Source organism: Azolla caroliniana, unplaced genomic scaffold (genome assembly GCF_043228905.1).
Source record: "Azolla caroliniana isolate FFs.n. ecotype wild unplaced genomic scaffold, voAzoCaro1.0.p SCAF_4, whole genome shotgun sequence".
NCBI lineage: Eukaryota > Viridiplantae > Streptophyta > Polypodiopsida > Salviniales > Salviniaceae > Azolla > Azolla caroliniana.
Genome location: NW_028230439.1, coordinates 23,431,651 through 23,450,105, shown reverse-complemented (window position 1 = coordinate 23,450,105; position 18,455 = coordinate 23,431,651). Strand labels below are relative to the sequence as shown.

Genomic DNA, 18,455 nt, shown 5'->3' with positions numbered 1-18,455 from the left:
TGATGAAGAAGATGATGACAGTAATGACGATGTCAAATGTAGTGGCCAAGGTACAAAAAAGAGAAGATGAAGGTGAAGGCAAAAATGAAGGTGGGAGTGGGGTTAGGGATGAAGCTTAGGTCAAACCATGTTTTCCGAAATTGGGCAATCAAACAATGAAATTTTGTTATAAGGTCACATTCTAAGATCATCTATCTTTCAAAATTCTACATCTTCTTATCATTTTCTTTTGCACTGAAAACAACTTTGATTGATCAAATTAATTTATGTGCAAAAACTCACCTTTTTTTAACCTATCACAAGATGTATAAATCATCTGCAATGAATTGATTCTTCGAAAACAAAAACAAATCTTACAAGTCAAATTAATTACTCAAAGTATTCAAATCAAAACAATAAAAAATGTATAATCGAAATCAATCAATTCCATTGACTCATAATTTAATGAAATTTGTCGATTTGTTTGATTTGATAATTTACAAAATTTTCATTCACAGTTCTGTGTGCAGAAGATACAACGAGAGAATAGTTTTCAAATTTTGAAAACCTTGAATCACATGAAGTAACAAAAATTGGGATGCTCGGTATCTGTCGCATAATCCAGATCTTCACAATGCTAGTTTTATATGGATAAGAACAAGAATTCAAGGATGGATTGGAAGATCCTCCGGGATCTATTGAGTACATCATGTATTTGTATACACCGCCACAACTGCACTTGTACCTCCATTTTATACATATGGTGAACCAAAATTCATGACCTCCTGGATTAGAACAATTCATTAAATGTACAATTTTCTCTTCAGGTGTATACATAGGGGCAGAAGCAATGGCACATATCATGCCCTTCTTTGTAGCAATGAGACACTAAAGAGATGGGAAAAAGAGATTTCCTCCAATAATTTTGCTAATGTTTCTTCAGCTGTGAAATTGTAATGCACATTTTGCTTAGAGAAATGAATGGATGAATGAAATTGTAAATGCACATTTGCGCGCTCACTATCCCTCCCTACTTATTCCAACAAGCATTCTTTGTTCTCATTGTTTCAACCTTGATGGCATCCTCCTCCATACCTGCATCAGCATAAATAGTAGCCATCGCAACATAAGCTGCTGCAAGGTTATTGTTTGCTTTCATTGCCTGATCAAAAGCCAATAATGCGAGATTCACTTTCCCCCATTTCTGGCAACCGCTCAAGAGTGCAATCCAAACTGGAGAATAGTCAGATGTCGGCATCGCCTCAATCACCGAGATAGCCTTATCAAAGAGCCCTGCCCATCCAAAAACAAACACCATGCATGTATGGTGCTCTAGATTTGGTGTAATCCCATACTTTGTGCTCATACTCTCATAATATGTTTGTGCCTCATCCACTCTCCCCGAGCGACTACATCCACTTAAAATAGATAGGAATGTTACATCATTTGGCGAGAGGCCATCCTCCCTCTCCATCTTTTCCAACATATCAACTACTTCATTACCATGCCCATGTTGAGCATACCCCGCAATTAACGATGACCATGAGACTATATCTCGAATCGGAAGTTCTTCGAACACTTTCCGAGCTCTTGTAAGGTCACCACAAGTAGCATACATATCCACCAACGCATTCCCAAGCACAATATGTTTCTTCAGCAAGCCTCTATTCACAATTTCACCATGAATTTGTTTGCCCTTGTCAATAGCCCCTATGCTACCACATGCCTTGAGGATGCATAGAAAAGTGATCTCATTGGGAGGGGTACCCTCTCTTTGCATCTGTGAGAAACAATTGAGTGCTTCATGTCCTTGCTCATATTGAGTATACCCTGTGATTAAAGCAGACCAAGATGCTACATTTCGACTGGGAAGCTCTTGAAGAACTTGTCGGGCTTTCGAGAGTAAGCCACATTTGGCATACATATTTACCAAAGCATTACCAAGCACGATATTTTTCTCCAATAAGCCTCTACAGACAATCTCATCGTGAATTTCTTTTCCCTTATCAATAGCTCCTATTTTGCCACAGGCATTGAGGATAGACGAGAAGGTGATCTCATTCGGAGAGAAGCCTTCCCTTTGCATGCGCGTATAACAGTTCAATGCATCGTGCCCTTTCTCATGCTGGGCATATCCAGCAATTAGTGCATTCCAGGAAACCACATTCCGGCTGGGAAGCTCTTCAAGTACTTGCGAAGCCTTTTCAAGAACCCCACATTTGGCATACATGTCCACCAAAGCATTGCCAAGCACGATACTCTTTTGCAAGAGCCCTCTTCCAACAATCTCATCATGGATTTCTTTTCCCTTTTCAATTACCCCCATGCTACCACAAGCCTTTAAGATGCAGGCGAAAGTGACCTCATTCGGAGAGATGCCCTCCCCTCTCATCCTCTCCAAACATCTTACTGCTTCAAGAGCTTGGCCATTTTGGGCATACCCTGCAATCAAGGTCGACCAAGAAACAACATTTCGAGATGGAAGCTCTTCGAGCACACCCTGAGCTTTGGCGAGCATACCACATTTGGCATACATATCCACCAAAGCATTACCGAGCACGACATTTCTTTTCAGCAAGCCTTTACTGGCAATCTCGTCATGGATTTGTTCACCCTTATCAATGGCACGTATGTTTCCACATGCCTTGAGGATACAAGTGAAGGTAACCTCATTTGGAGAAAATCCTTCTCTCTGCATGCATTCGAAACATCTCAATGCTTCATGGCCTTGGCCTTGTCGAGAATACCCTGCGATCAATGCAGACCAAGAGACTACATCTCGGACCGGCAGGTCTAGAAGCACTTGCTGAGCTTTTTCTAGAACTCCGCATTCGGCATACATACAAACAATACTGCTAGCAAGGTAAGGGCACTTTTGAAGCAAACCCTTGTGAAGAATGTGGTCATGTAGGGCCATGCCATTGTGTAGATCCTTCTTCTTAGCAAAAATCCTGAGTAAGTCCACAAGTGTCAAATCATGATGAAGAAGAGTTTGGGTTCTCATTCTGTGGCTGCCATGGCAGGGTATGGTTTGTGTGATCTCTACCTCTGAAACCTCCCAAGCTCGTTTTCATGACATGAGTGAGAGATCATATCAATATGTATGGGCAATTCATGCCTTGTTTTGCCTCTCTCAGATTCAAAAGGGGTTCAGAAACCATGGGCATCAAAACGCATAAATTTAATAAGAATCGCATGGAGGCCTCAAAAAAGCAAAATCCCACGCTAATTGTATAGCAATTTCATGTTTGTAACATTGTAAATTTTATATAGGACGTTTCATTCTTTTTTTCTGTATTTGATTTAAACCTTTGTATAAAATATAGGGACTCTCATACAAGACCTAGTGATCCCAACATGTTCATACATGCAACTTTCTACCACATATACATATATAACACACAAAATATCAACATATGTGTGACTAACAACCGGTGCTCATGCACGATACTAATATTGTAAGAGCACTCCCATGTGGCACACCGATATCTCATGTAACATCATGTATATGGTTTTAAAACTTGTTGAGAGGAACAGATTATAACAATTATTATGTAGCTTGTCTTAGTTCGGATTCTTTTTTTTTTCTTACAAAAAGAGGTTTATCTCATTGACAAATGTTGCTTTTGGATAAACGAAAGAAAACATCCTAACAATGAATGAAATAAAAAAGAAGGAAGCTTTTTGGTAAGAAGAAGATAAAATTGTCTGAACCCGGACTCGAACCGGAGACCTCTAGTGTGTGAGACTAGCGTGATAACCAACTACACCATCCAGACATTGATATAAGCCAATTTGAACGTATTATATTTATAATTAAAATACCGCATTATTCGAACACATACATCCCTTCAAAACGGCGAGAGATTTATGATGGCCATTTCCCTCTTGATTGTTACCCCGTGATTGATACAATATCTTGGTTTGCAAGTTTTTCATGTACTTTTTGGGATCTCAAAAGAAGCATGCATTTGGTATACATGTTAACCAATGCATCGCTAAGATCCAATCATTAATACCTTAGGAATAATGTCCTCATGAATCTGTATGCCCTTGTTTATGGCTCCAATGCTGCAATAACTGTGTCCTAAGTGACCACATTTTGGGTGGGAAGATCCTCAAGCACATCTCGCACTCTTTTGCAAACGAGACCACATTTGGCATACATGTCAACTTAGGGCATTGGCAAGCACAATGTTTTTTGTTCAACAATCTCATCATGAATCTACTTGGCCTTATCAATAGTCCCTATGGTAACACAAGCCTTTAGAATGGAAATGAACGTGACCAAATTCAAAGAAATGCCTTGTTTTTGTTGCATTACGTCTAATTTAGGTTCAAGTTCCATCCTTGGAGATTAGCCTTCATTGTTATCTTCATCTCCTTTTGTGATCAATATGCTTCTTAAGTATGTTTGACATGAATATGCTAATGACTCCTAACCATAAATGTGATGGCATTTCTATTGACCATCATTGCATACATCAAGCATTTGTCAATAGATAAGTTTAAAACACCGTTCGTTTAGTCCTAAGTAAAATTCAAGTTCTAGGGTAGTCCTTGCTCAGTCTCAAGTAGGTTGGTAATGGTGTATTGAAATGCTTCGTTTCATCGAAATGGAACCCCTTGAGAATTTTGGAGATATATTGACCTTGCGATAGATGAATCCTCTAAAACTCCATATCTCAAGTAAACCCATATACCTAAATATATGCTTCATTGGCTCTATTTCATGTAGACCAAAGCTCTAACGCTCATCTTCTGTGTCCAAAAGGTTGGACATTACTCTTGGACTATCCTCCTCTCAAAGGATATGTGTGTGTGTGTGTGTGTGTGTGTTTGGAGGTGCAAGAAAATCAAGGCCTCGTTTTGCATGGACTGAATGTGTCGAAAAATAGTAGATAGAGGTTGCTCTTGGGCAAGGAACTCTACAGCGGAACACGTGAGTCATTCATGAAGTGAGAGGATCAAGTAGACAAGAGTGGGGACGGGGGTAGCGAAAACATAATTCGTTTGTTCATTGGAAGCAAGCATTGTGACGAGTCCGATGATCACGGAACGGCCCACCGGGCCCTTTTGTTGGGCCTTTTTTGTCCCCAAAAATCTAGACAAACCAAAAGAAGGTCGTGCATTTTTTTGTTATATATATAGATATAGTCTATAGATATATTAAAAAGCAAAGAGAAAAGCAGAATGAGCTAAAGAAGGGAAAGAAAAGCAGAAAGCAGGAAACCAAACGCAGAAAGGCGAAAAAAGAAGAAACGAAAAACGTAAAACCGAAAAAGCAGAGGAGGAAGAAGGAAAGAAAAAGAAAAAGAAAAAGCACAGAGAGAGAGAGAGAGGAAGGAAAAAGGAAAAATAAGAGAGAGGATAATGTTGTGTGGGGGGATAGGGCTGACGAGGACGAGGAGTTAGTTGGTCGTTATTTTATTTATCTATTTATTTATTTTGTTCAGCCGAAGAGCCAAACAGACAAAGCACAGAGAAGACGCGCACAGAGAGCAGCAAATAAGCAGACAGACAGACAGAGAAACGCAGAAGATCATCTCATATATGTACATATATGTATGTGCATAAATAGCAGGCCATGCCATCGCATCGTATCACAATCCATCCATCCCTGCTAACAATATCCTACTCTTGATCTTTACACATAATTGCATTGCCTTTCTCCTCTTTAATCCATAAATTGATTCTGTCCTTCTTTTTTGCGCTTCCTTCATCTGATTTGTCTGTGTATCCATCTCTTCCCATCCATCCAATCCATCCATTTGATTTGTCTGTATATCCAATCCATCCCATCCATCCATCTGATTTGTCTGTGTATCCAATCCATCCCTCCTCCTCCATTAATCCATCCATCCCATCCATCTTCCATTTGAATCATGGCTGGCGGCGGTTTCACAAATCCCTCCCATGGCGGCGGCGGCGGCGGCGGCACATCCGCCAAGGTCCGTCAATACCCCGGCAAAGCCACCTCCTTCGTCATCATCTCCTGCATCATGGCCGCCAGCGGTGGCCTGATCTTTGGCTACGACATCGGCATTTCAGGTACCATCCGATCCCATCCCATCCATGGCTGCCTAACCCTAACTAACCCTAACTAACCTTGTTTCTTTCCTTTCCACAGGTGGTGTCACGTCCATGGACGATTTCCTCTCCCTCTTCTTCCCGGACGTCTGGCGGCAGAAGCAAGCCCCCAACGCCAACGACTACTGCAAGTTCGACAGCCAGATCCTGACGACCTTCACATCCTCCCTGTACGTGGCGGGGCTGCTGGCGTCCTTCGCGGCGTCGGGCGTGACCAGGAAGTACGGGCGGAAGCCGTCCATGCTGTCGGGGGGGTTGAGCTTCCTAGCCGGCTCCGCGCTGAACGGCTTCGCGATGAACGTGCCCATGCTGATCGTGGGCCGGATCCTGCTGGGCGTCGGCGTCGGCTTCGCCAATCAGGTAGGGTAGGTGGAGCCGTTAGGGTTTCCCATGGAAGTTTCCTGAATCCAAAAAGAAACGGGTTCCCACAGATGTTCTATATTCATTCATTGGTTGTGTGTGGGGTGTGTGCAGTCTGTTCCAGTGTACCTGTCGGAGATGGCGCCGGCCAAGTTCCGAGGGGCGCTCAACATAATGTTTCAGCTGGCCATCACGTTGGGCATACTGTGCGCGAACCTCATCAACTACGGCACGGGGAGGCTGAGCCCGTGGGGGTGGAGGGTGTCGCTCGGGCTGGCGTCGGTGCCGGCCATCATCATGACCGCCGGCTCGGCGCTGCTGCCGGACACGCCCAACAGCATGATCGAGCGCGGGGAGCGCGAGGCAGGGAAGGCCATGCTACAGAAGATCAGGGGGGTCCAAGACGTGGGCATGGAGTACGAGGACATCGTGCAGGCCAGCGAGGCGGCGAGGCGGGTGGAGCGGCCATGGCGGAACATACTGGAGCGGCGATACCGGCCGCAGCTGGTGATGGCGGTCATGATCCCGTTCTTCCAGCAGCTCACGGGGATAAACGCGATCATGTTCTACGCGCCGGTGCTGTTCCAGACAATGGGCTTCACCAGCGACGCGGCGCTCTACTCGGCGGTCATCACGGGGGGGGTCAACGTGGTGGCCACGTTCGTGTCCATCGCCGTGGTGGACCGCGTGGGCCGGCGGACGCTCTTCCTGGAAGGCGGCGCCCAAATGGTGGTGTCCCAGCTGGCGGTGGGCGCCATCCTGGGCGCCAAGTTCGGCGCCCAAGGGACGGGGTCCATCGACCGCGCCTGGGCCCTCGTCGTCGTGGTTCTCATCTGCGTCTACGTCTCGGCCTTCGCCTGGTCCTGGGGCCCCCTCGGCTGGCTCGTTCCTAGCGAGATCTTCCCCCTCGAGATCCGCTCCGCTGGCCAAGCCCTCAACGTGTCCGTCAACCTCTTCTTCACCTTCGTCATCGCCCAGGCCTTCCTCGCCATGCTTTGCCACTTCAAGTTCGCCATCTTCCTCTTCTTCGCCGCCTGGGTGCTCCTCATGTCCGCCTTCGTCTACTTCTTCTTGCCCGAGACCAAGAACGTGCCCATCGAGGAGATGGACCGCGTGTGGCGCGCCCATCCCTTTTGGGCGCGCTTCCTACCCCCCTCGGACCACAAACACGACATCGAGGTCCAGCAGAACCACGGGGTCGATTACCACGACCACCACCACCACCACAATGACATTGATGATACCAACACTACTACTACTTCTTCTACCACTACTACTACACTTGGCTCATGCTGCCAATGAGATTCATTTTTATTTTTAAAACTTGGGAGCCAAGCAAGTTCCTTCTTCTTTTTAGTACCCTACTACACCAAGCTAATATGTTAAGTTAACCTAACCTAACCTCACCTCCCTTTTTCCTTTTCTTTTTTGACCTTTATAAACAATGTATGTGTACATGATAGAGAGGGTATTCTTTCTTTAGGAGTCAAGAAGCTGGTTTTTTTTGTTTTTGTTTTTGTTTTTTACAAGGCAAACACCACTCACTATCTTGAACTCTCTTTGTAACATGTACAAATTTTTTTGGGCGCTAACCTTCATTTTTGACCTTATTATTTGATTCTCCGACTCCTCTCTTATCATGCATGGCATGGCATGGCATGTCATGTTACTTATATGCTGCCCAATGAATTATTATGTATCTTACATTTTGTTTCATCGTGTTTCGCCCAACTCAATGATTCCCCGTGTTATCATGATTGGTGTAGTAGATACTCTTAATATGCCGGGCTATTTTGCTTAATTATATTTATGATAGTGTCATGCATCTTGTATGCCCAATGTAATAACTACATACTTTGACCCATATGTTTCATATAGCCTATATGTATGGTATACATGCAATCGTAGTAGTATTTGTCATATAGTTGTATGCATTTACTTATTTGTGATAGCTTCGGTCCATATCCCATCTCCAATACGTACATGCAATACATCCAAAAGCCCCAACGACATTAATAAGTTCAAACTATATAGCATGTGAATAAATAGCCCTTTTAAAGACATTCAAAAATACAAAAGGGACATGAATAAATATATACTCTTGGGCCTTGGCACATTTGTTTCCGATCATCCATGCACATTGTCTATTTATTGAATATTAGAGATGCCAATCTCTCAAAAGCATGAGATGGTGTGAGTATTTTTATTATTCTTCATTAATATCAAAGATATCACCTTTTATTAAAGCTTAACATACACTTTGTTTTTCTATAAATAGCAATGGACTAAAATGTTTATGACAACATGATATATATAAATGTGTATCCAAATTTGGTGCATATTGCACCCCATCCATGTATGTCTGGATAAGTAAAAGTGAGGCATAACTTTAACTAATTAATTTCTTTTTAAACTCCATATCAGAATGTATGTATGGGAATAATATCATTGACTCAACCTGTCCACCTCTTAAGTTGTTAACTTGGTCATTGGTTGCACGCATCCAATAAATCAATCAAGATATCGCGACCCTCTCTAGAATTAGTTAGCTCACATTTTTATGCATTGCATACTTTTGTAAAGGAAATTGACACACTTTTCAATCAAGATTGATTGATAACCATGATTGTTGAATGGGCATTTTGAAGAATCCATTCTTATTATGGAATACAACACATAATAATTAGATTTGCAATGAACCTACCTCTTTGCCCAGGTGATTGATTGAACATGAATTAAATACTTTCGCGTTATAGATTGCATAAATATTCTAAACGAAGTGGAGTATCAAATTTGTCAGAAATTTTGGTGATGTATATTGTCCATCCTTGCAATGTTCCATCATATTTGAATTAATAGGATCAAACATATAGAGCGATATAATTGGGTCTACTAATTCCTTGCACAATTGGGACATGGAAACAACATGATCTCGTTGATAGAGATTTAAAAAATACAGAGCAATTAGTTTTGCTTCCAAAATTTTTATGTCCAATTAAGAAGCAGCCGCTGTCCCAGCGAACAAAAAGACTAGTATAATATGGTGTTCCTAATTGTTTTTTTCCTTTGCAAATAAAGCCCCTCTTTGAATTAATAGTTAAAAATGTGAATTTCCTTAGGAACACCATGTTGGTACGATTTCCCGCTACCAATAATAGTGCTCCATGCCAACAGATCAGACCATTATGTTTCTGTTCAAGATTAACATCTTATGCTATTTTTTGGTCTAATTATATCAGAATATTTCCTTAAAAGATCAATGAAGCCAGAAGAACATATCTTGAATATATCATGGAATGAATAATTGCTTTGATCAGATCATCATATGCTTCTGTTAAAGATTAAAATCTTATGCTATTTCTTGCTCAATTTTTAACAGGATATTTCCTTAATGTTTAAAGATCAATGAAGTCAAGAACATATCAATATGTTGATGGAATGAATAATTGCATTGAAGTTTAAACAACATATTTACAAAGAAACATCCTACAAAGCAAAGCACTAGAAAATATAAAACATTATTGGATCAAATTCTTTTGATCATGTGTTCCCCCCAATATGTCACTAAAACCAAAATTATTGATCACAGTTTGCCAATCTCTAGCCCATATTCTTTCACATAAAAAATCGTCTCCAATCTCTATATAGATCATGTGGATACTCTGAGTGAATCGCTCATTCTCTCTTTATTCTCGATGAGTGCTCTTACAATCTCAAGGCCATATGGATCCCCTTCCTCTATCACCTTCAGGACAGTTCCCCCACCAGTAAACAAATAATATTTTGTGCTATGCAAAGCTTCATCATATAGCTTGGGATGTAAACTGCATGGAGAGATGATTGATTAGGTCAGTGAATTAAGACAATGCTAACAAATAGGAATGAAGACAATTGACAGACGGATTAGAGAAGTTGTGTAAGTGAAAAGGAACATTTAGATATTCAGTAGATTGTGAGTGTTGATTTACACACACAAAGTGATGCAAGAATCAAATTATTAACAAACTAACATATTAACCCAATGAGTTAGAAACTAAATGTCGACACACAAAGTAATCAAGAATCAATTTGACAAACTAACGTAATAATCCAACGAATTAGAAACTAACATTGAAGGCACCAAAGCTGAAGGAAAAATTAGAGATGTGGTAGTTGGATCTCAATCGTGAAAATCCATACCTCTTAAGTTCTTGAAGCGTATCTCCCCCTCCAAAAAACTTTTGAGCTGTAATATTCTCGTTGATAACCTCGCTCATCTTACTGGTGCCATGCCAAAAGTGAGGCATTAAACCCATAACCGCATTTACAAAAATGGTTTTTGCCGATCTCAATGCTGAATTGCAAGGTTCTGTTTCGAATGAAGTGGGATCCACGTCGAGAACGTAATTATATTCTGCGCCTTTGGTGAACTCCTAATAATATAATTAACACAAAACTTAAGTTACTTTTCAAAATGCCTGAACTTTTATGATCTAATCTACAAATTAACTAACAAAATTTGATCAAAGAAAGATGGGAGTTTTCACTACATTTCGCAGCATATATACTTCACCTTCACAGAGATCTTGCGGAATTGACCATCCTTCCTTGCTTCCAATATATTCGACTCGATAAGGAAGGGCAACTCAATAATTTTCTTTTCAATTGCATCTTGCTCCACTAGATGTCTTGCAAGTTCTATATCAGATTCCTACATTCACACCATGGATCTTAAATATCATGCCATTAGAAGTTACAGGTCAAAGGAACCATTTCATCATCAAAATTTATGATCAACTGCTATCACAATAAAAAAACATGAAACCATTTCTTGACAAAACTCCATCTTTAAAAAAGAATGTGGAACTCAACTCAAATTTTTTATCACAAATGCATAATTTAGTGATACCTGTATGCCTTTGATCTTCACTCCATACTTCGCACAAAGGTATGTGTTATACATTACTCCACCTAGAATAAGTTTGTCAACCTTATTGTATATTCCAACCAATGGCCCAATCTTTGTATCATACTTGGCACCAGCAACAACAGCAACAAATGGCCTAGTAGGTTGTAATAATAGCTTTACATGGCAAAGTTCATCCTATGGAACAAAAAGAAACAATAAACTATAGTTAACAATCATGTACCGGTAGTGTAAGTGGATATGGGCATACATTTACTGTAACATTTTGAGTATAAGAATGTTATATACACAACAGTACAGCTAAACAGTGATTTGCCACAAGTGAAAACACAAGCAAACCATATTAGAGTAATCACATGACTCTAGAGTGCCAAGCAAATTTTCATCTAGATGGAGTTATACACATTTCAGTAGAATGTCATGCAATCCTTCTTTTACGGAGTAGATTTCAAACCTAAGAGGCTTGAAGTATGATCACATGGTAATAAAATGGTGTGTATCATATGTCATCTTCATTGTGCGCGTTTCACAAATTTCACACCACATTCATCCAAAGCTATATGGCAGTAACTTTTTCCATTCAAAGGATACATTGACGGAAACATACGCATACAGTCTTTATCAAGACATTTTGTCTCATATGTAACCCTCATATAATAATCTTGGCATGTAAGATAAGTCAATCAAGAACATGTACTTGCACATGATAATATAAAGCCGCAAATCGAAAACCGGGTATACATACTTGCAAGCAAAGGCCAGCATATGAAGGAAGGAATTTTGTAATGTGATAAGTTGAAGCATGTGATTGCCATGATCCAAATGCATCATTTACATACACATCTGCCAAACCAGCTAATTGAATTACAAATCGTTCCATATACTCTCCTTTGTCTTCCTCGCCCTAATTTCAAGAAAAACCATGTGACATCGTGAGGGTTGAACATTCTAATTCATTAGATACATATCTACCGATTCATGAAAAGAATATGAATAACTTACCGCAAACCACCTAGTATTAGGTAAATAAATACCGCCAATTTTACGGCTACGAAGATCTTGAATCAACCAGTTAATGGATGTATCAATGTCATGGATACCTCGACTATCCTTTTCATTATCCACATGGAACTGAGGAACCACGAACTTGATCCTCAATTTGTGTTGCAAATACGAGACTACTGCATCCACCGAATCATCTTGTCTTATATTGATCTTTCTAGTTTTCTTGTCGAATGGCCTCCCAATATGTGTCATCAAGATGGGTCTAGATTTTGACATTTATACGTAGCAAAATTTGAGGTAATTAGTCTCTTATGTTTCACAACATATAACAAATAAATATTCACTCATAAACGTGCAATACCTACATAAGACATTAACTACATCACTAAACAACAAAAAACTTCCAAAAGTAGAATCAAATTAGTAACCATGTGGAAAAAGAAGATGAGAAGAGAAGTTGTGAAATGAGCTTACCTGCCACCTCGCTCCACGATATTGTACATAGTTGCAAGCGTTACATCAATTCGATATTGATCATTGATTTTTCCTAATATGGATATTCCAGGAAAGCAAGTATATCATTGATTGATTTTTCACAGGTAAGAGAAATCAAGAACATTATTGTGATATTAATTTTTCAATCAGGTTCTACGACTATAAATTGCATTGAGTTCAAGCACATTATTGCAATATTGATTTTTCGATCAAGTTCTAGGACTATAAATTGCAAAATATTGACTTGCATTGAGTTCATGCACTCATAAAATTGCAACTGACACATTGCATGGACTAGAAAACATGCCCCGAGATCATGATACAATTAACACCCAATTCAAAGATTAGCTGCATCAATCATTGGGAGCTAATGACTTTGTTCTTCATTCATTGCCATCCTTTATCTATTTGGGTGGATAAGATGAGAGGGGCTACTTAGGCTTAATATTCATTCTATAAAGCTATTGGCATTACCAGTTACAAAGTTAACTGACAAAACAATTTGTACCTAGTCTTAATTCCTGTATTAAGTTGTATGCTAGAGATTATGGTTGATACCGCCTTAATTGAAACATATCATAAATACCCAAGTCTTATTGAAACAAGATAAACATTTATTTATCGACACCCACAATTATCGAAACATCATCATATCATAAATCCCAACATATTGAAGTAGCCACATATTGAATTAGGGTTTGGTGTCACCTTTCTTGACAACGTTGTGATCAACCCTAAGGAGCACCACTTTGTCTTGGAGGTTGTCACCTGCATGGGCATCTTGGAGCAAAGGTAGACGTGGGTCTAGCTCTGAGGTAAGGTCCATGGCATCATCCACAACACTGTATCCCACCTTCATGTTCATGTTCATTAACCCTCCCTGCTCTGAGGAATTAGGAACATAATATTGATTCATCTTGTCCTCTCTTCTCTTTCGCTTTCCTTTAGCCTTAATGCTCTTCGCTTTCCTTCACCATCAAACTTTTATTGTTGCATGTCATTCCTTCAATTTCTTCTTCTTAGTTACAATGTATACTTTAAAATTTCCTTCCCACTCTTGTTTCTTTTCCTTTTTATTTTTTTTATTTTGATACATTTGTTATAAATCCTTAGTGATTTTGACATCTGGCCCACATTCCATATATGTATAGAAGGGCTAACTTAGCCCCTCAGTCCATCAAATTTGGAACATAAAACAACAAGAATTTGATTTCACATTGTGAAAAGGACTTCTAACTTTAGTAGTGCCTCCAAACATTTGGCTTGCTTGGTCCAATTCCAAAAATTAGTAAATTGATCTCTCGACAATAGTATTTATTACCTTAATTTTTCGAATCTATGGCCTTGCATCTTTTATATTGAGATGATTCATAATCAATCCTATTTACTACTTCGAGGCCAAAGCAAATTTACCAATTTCTCTTAGCATTTAAATGACAATAATACTAGAGAAAAACCATAGTAGTCTGTAAATTACATTGATTTGTCTAAGCTTATATTGTGCATTGTGTAGCCTAACTCTTTAATCTTGCACTTTTATTCTGTTTTTTCCAACGTTCACACTTGCAAATGGGACAAATGGTGTACGTTTTGGGGGATTGATTACGTTTGTTAGAGTATTATGAAAATATAAGGTAGATGAAAATAAACTTCACGAAATATATGTTTATTTAACATGAATGACAATGTAGTTTGTCAAAGACTCTTCGGCCATCGTGGCATAAATTCTTGTTTGGGTCTCTCTACTTCATTGATATTTTGATGGGCATCTTCGCCCCTGAGGGATATCCTTTTCCTTAGGCAATTCTTGGTTGACAGCATAGACGAGGCATCTTTCTCAAGTGTCTTTAAAGATAGTATTTGCATGGGTTCAATTCCTTAAATCTTAGCTTGGATTTTTTTATGTAGTTAATGTCACTTAGGTTTGATAAGAAGATGACTCAACTTCATTAAATGGGGTAGTTTGCAAGGAGGATCAATATAGACAAGCCCCCTTTTCCGTAGTCAATGTTTGTGTTTTCCAATGCGTAGGTACCAACTAGAATGTGTTTCATACAATATTATATATGCAAGTTCAAGTAATTAAGCAACATATCGGTGCATTAGGGGTGGACAAGAGATAACCAAGCATGACAAAGGTGATAGTAGGAGATGGGTGGGAGGCAATCGACAGGGATGTGGAAACATTTGCATTGACACACGGTAACGATGTGGACCAAGCTAGTGGCGAGTTTGGAAAGAATCGAATCACAAAATTGACGGTGCATGGTTACGATATGGACTAGGCTAGTGGACGAATCTTGAAAGGATCGAAACTCCAAATTGACGTATGGTAACAATGCAAACCAGGCTAGTGGACAAGTCTAGAAAGAATCAACACACTAGATTGACGGATGATAACAATGCAAGCCAGGCTAGTGGGCGAGTCTGGAATGGATTGAAACACCAAATTGACACATGGTAACAACGTAGAGTAGGCTAGTGGGTGAGTTTGGAATGGAATCTGGATCGAAACACCAAATTGACACATGGTAATAATGTAGACCAGGCTAGTGGGCGAGAGTCCGGAAATAATCGAAACACCAGATTGACGCATGGTAATGAAGTGGACCGGCCTAGTGGGCGAGTCTGGAAATGAGCAAGCGAATCTGGAAAGAATCGAAACATGAAATTGAAGATGCATGGTTACGATACAGACCATGAGCCTGGTGGGTCATTGGTGCGTGTGGATCCAGAAAGAATTGGGTACACGTAATGATATAACAAGAAACACAGTAGTTAATGAAAGAACATGGAATGGAGCAAACCCCCTCCCACCCCATGACCCAAGACGTTTGAAAGGTTGGGGTCCAAAACCACTAGTGGTATTGTCTGAAATCTATTGTCTTTTTTAGGGCACAAAACCGCCGGTTTTCTTTGAGCCCTGGTTTCCGCCCCCCTGCTTTCCTCTCCCTGCCCCTGCATCGCTGTCATAACGAATATAACCACTTTCCTCCCTTCAAGAAATGAGATCTCATAGTCTTTATAGTGTTCGTGAATCGTTAGGGTTCGTTCATTGGGTTTCAGTTAGTTAGGTTTTGGTCTTCAGTTATTAGGGTTTTCTCTCCAGTGAATTAGGGTTTCCTCTTAGAACTGGGTTGATTCCTTTTTCCGAGTATGAATCGTCTAACTCCTTTGGTGATGAGCGTTGATCGAATCCTGCTATGTCTCGCCGTCACAGTCTTCGTAGCCAAAGCCATATCCTTCTTCCTGTTCGATTCTTACCGGGGAAGAGGAAATCGCCCACCAAAGGTAGCCACCATACCCTTCATAGGAGGTCTCATCAAGTTCATGAAAGGGCCGATGGTTATGGTAGCACAAGAATACAAGCGTCTGGGCAGCGTCTTCACCGTCGACGTCCTTAACCGTCGCATCACTTTCCTCATTGGTCCTGAAGAGTCAGCCAACTTCTTCAAGGCGCCTGAGAGCGAGATGAGCCAGCAAGAGGTCTACCAATACAATGTGCCCACATTCGGACCCGGCGTTGTCTTTGATGTCGACTACTCGGTCCGCATGGAGCAGTTCCGATTCTTCACCGAATCACTACGTGTTGCTAGCCTTAAAAGCTATGTGGCTCATATGGTTTTCGAGGCTGAGGTATTATACATCTCTCTCTCTCTCTCTCTCTCTGTGTATGGTCGGTGCTATTTACATGCAATATGCATGTATGAATGTATGTACATTAGTATGTACCTATGGTATATGTGCACCTATGGATATGTATGTATGTAGACCTTGGAACAGACTTGGAATAGAGGGTAGTTTTTACTTCATATGTATGTATGCATGTATGTACATTAGGTACATTATGTACCTAAGTATATGTGCACCTACGGATATGTATGTATGTATGTAGAGCTTGGAACAGACTTGAAATAGAGGGTAGTTTTTTTACTCATATGTATGTATGCATGTTATTTACATAAGTATGTAACTATGGTATATGGGCACCTACAGAGATGTACGTATGCAGACCATGGAATAGACTTGAAATAGAGGGTAGTTTTTTTAACTTCAATTCTATGTATGATGCTGTTTCGCAGAACTATTTCGCTAAATGGGGTGATGAAGGCGTAGTCAACTTGAAGGCTGAGCTTGAGCATTTGATCATTCTAACCGCAAGCCGGTGTCTCTTGGGTCGAGAAGTAAGAGATCAGCTCTTTCAATCTGTGAGTGACTTGTTCCATGATTTAGACAATGGAATGCTCCCCATTAGTGTATTGTTTCCTTACCTCCCAATACCTGCACATAAACGAAGAGATAAAGCTCGGAAAGAACTGGCATCAATTTTTTCAAAGATCATTCGTAACCGAAGAGCCTCTGGTAAGAGAGAGGAAGACATGTTGCAAGCATTTATTGACTCTAAGTATAGAGCTACAGGACGATTGTTGGCCGACCAGGAAATTACTGGGTTACTTATTGCTGCCCTTTTCGCTGGACAACATACAAGCTCCATCACATCTATATGGACCGGCGCCTATCTATTAACGTAAGAGTTCATGTCTTCATTCTAATATCGTTTATCATATTTGGGCAATTCTCTTTATCCTCTTAAAGCTTACATTGTGATTTCCGATGTTGTAGGCATAAGCAATACCTAGCACCAGTGATGGATGAGCAACGAGATGTGATGGATCGGCATGGAAATACCCTTGACTATGACACTCTCGGTGAGATGGATGTGTTATATCGATGCATCAAAGAGGCTCTTCGCCTCCACCCACCTCTAATTCTTCTACTAAGGTATTGTCACAAGGATTTCCAAGTAAGAAATCGTCAAGGAATAGAATATGTGGTTCCCAAGGGGCATGTTGTGGCAACTTCTCCTGCATTTGCCAATCGATTACCTTACGTTTATGAAAATCCAGATAGCTTCGATCCTGATAGGTTTGCTACCGGCCGAGAAGAAGATAAAGCAGCGGGTCCTTTCTCATATTTATCATTTGGTGGTGGAAGACATGGTTGTCTTGGAGAGCCCTTTGCTTATTTACAAATTAAGACAATATGGAGTGTCTTGCTACGGAACTACAAACTTGAATTGATCTCACCCTTTCCTGAAACCGACTGGAATGCTATGGTTGTAGGAGTGAAGGGCGATGTAATGGTACGGTATAAGAAGAGGAGCTTGAGGGCTGAATAGCATTGTTTAGTAGATGTGCTTGATTGCCCATTGGATTTTGCACTTCTCAAAGGTAGATTTATTTTTTTCAAAATAAAAATATACACAAGTGCCAAGTGGGTGTGTTACTATTAGCCTACTTACCAACGGATCCAATCTCCCCACTCTTTTTGACAGGGTAACATGTTTATTGGGAATATGCATTAAATGAATTACATCTCTGTGGCTGTTGACAGGGTAACATGTTTATTGGAAATTTATATTTGAATGAATTACATCTCTCTGGCTGTTGCCTTGATTATACAGAAGCGTGAAAGTTGTAATTTGAGATAACCCAAGTTTGGTTCAACTTACATGCTTAACATCTTATGCTGAAACAATTGGAAGAAATGAAAAAATAGTGAAATTCAAAAGGATTCAAGTGGTCATAAGTACGTGCATGTAAAAGTGGTGTTAAACCAT

The 18,455-nt window shown here is 40.3% G+C and overlaps 3 protein-coding genes and 1 non-coding gene across 4 annotated transcripts; 1 reads left to right on the top strand and 3 right to left on the bottom strand.

Moving 5' to 3' along the window:
- Positions 1-407: 407 nt before the first annotated feature.
- Positions 408-3,147, bottom strand: LOC147865502 (pentatricopeptide repeat-containing protein At2g33680-like). The gene has a single exon (XM_087318329.1). It carries the CDS (start codon positions 2,981-2,983, stop codon positions 1,010-1,012), a length of 1,974 nt encoding a protein of 657 aa, XP_087174455.1. The 5' UTR covers positions 2,984-3,147; the 3' UTR covers positions 408-1,009.
- A 537-nt stretch (positions 3,148-3,684) lies between these two features.
- Positions 3,685-3,758, bottom strand: TRNAV-CAC (transfer RNA valine (anticodon CAC)). Its single transcript has one exon. It is a non-coding gene; the product is annotated as a tRNA-Val (tRNA).
- A 6,233-nt stretch (positions 3,759-9,991) lies between these two features.
- Positions 9,992-13,763, bottom strand: LOC147865500 (uncharacterized). Its single transcript, XM_087318694.1, has 8 exons — positions 13,544-13,763; positions 12,815-12,887; positions 12,338-12,602; positions 12,081-12,239; positions 11,318-11,512; positions 10,982-11,119; positions 10,609-10,841; positions 9,992-10,253 (listed from the first exon to the last, which is right to left on the bottom strand). The coding sequence occupies exons 1-8, from the start codon at positions 13,749-13,751 to the stop codon at positions 10,079-10,081; spliced, it is 1,446 nt and encodes a 481-aa protein (XP_087174820.1). The 5' UTR covers positions 13,752-13,763; the 3' UTR covers positions 9,992-10,078.
- A 2,144-nt stretch (positions 13,764-15,907) lies between these two features.
- On the top strand, positions 15,908-18,234 carry LOC147865499 (obtusifoliol 14-alpha demethylase-like). The gene is made up of 3 exons (XM_087318327.1): positions 15,908-16,471; positions 16,918-17,363; positions 17,459-18,234. The coding sequence occupies exons 1-3, from the start codon at positions 15,992-15,994 to the stop codon at positions 18,012-18,014; spliced, it is 1,482 nt and encodes a 493-aa protein (XP_087174453.1). The 5' UTR covers positions 15,908-15,991; the 3' UTR covers positions 18,015-18,234.
- The last annotated feature ends 221 nt before the right edge of the window (positions 18,235-18,455 follow it).

What these genes read in the sequence shown, in the direction of transcription:
- LOC147865499 (XM_087318327.1), top strand. Translation starts at nt 15,992, where the DNA reads ATGAATCGTCTAACTCCTTTGGTGATGAGCGTTGATCGAATCCTGCTA. An exon ending in ATATGGTTTTCGAGGCTGAG is followed by an intron (nt 16,472 to 16,917) that starts GTATTATACATC and finishes GCTGTTTCGCAG; the next exon opens with AACTATTTCGCTAAATGGGG. An exon ending in ACCGGCGCCTATCTATTAAC is followed by an intron (nt 17,364 to 17,458) that starts GTAAGAGTTCAT and finishes CCGATGTTGTAG; the next exon opens with GCATAAGCAATACCTAGCAC.
- LOC147865502 (XM_087318329.1), bottom strand. Translation starts at nt 2,983, where the DNA reads ATGAGAACCCAAACTCTTCTTCATCATGATTTGACACTTGTGGACTTA.
- LOC147865500 (XM_087318694.1), bottom strand. Translation starts at nt 13,751, where the DNA reads ATGAATCAATATTATGTTCCTAATTCCTCAGAGCAGGGAGGGTTAATG. An exon ending in ATCGTGGAGCGAGGTGGCAG is followed by an intron (nt 12,603 to 12,814) that starts GTAAGCTCATTT and finishes GTCAAAATCTAG; the next exon opens with ACCCATCTTGATGACACATA. An exon ending in TGAAGATCAAAGGCATACAG is followed by an intron (nt 11,120 to 11,317) that starts GTATCACTAAAT and finishes GTGTGAATGTAG; the next exon opens with GAATCTGATATAGAACTTGC.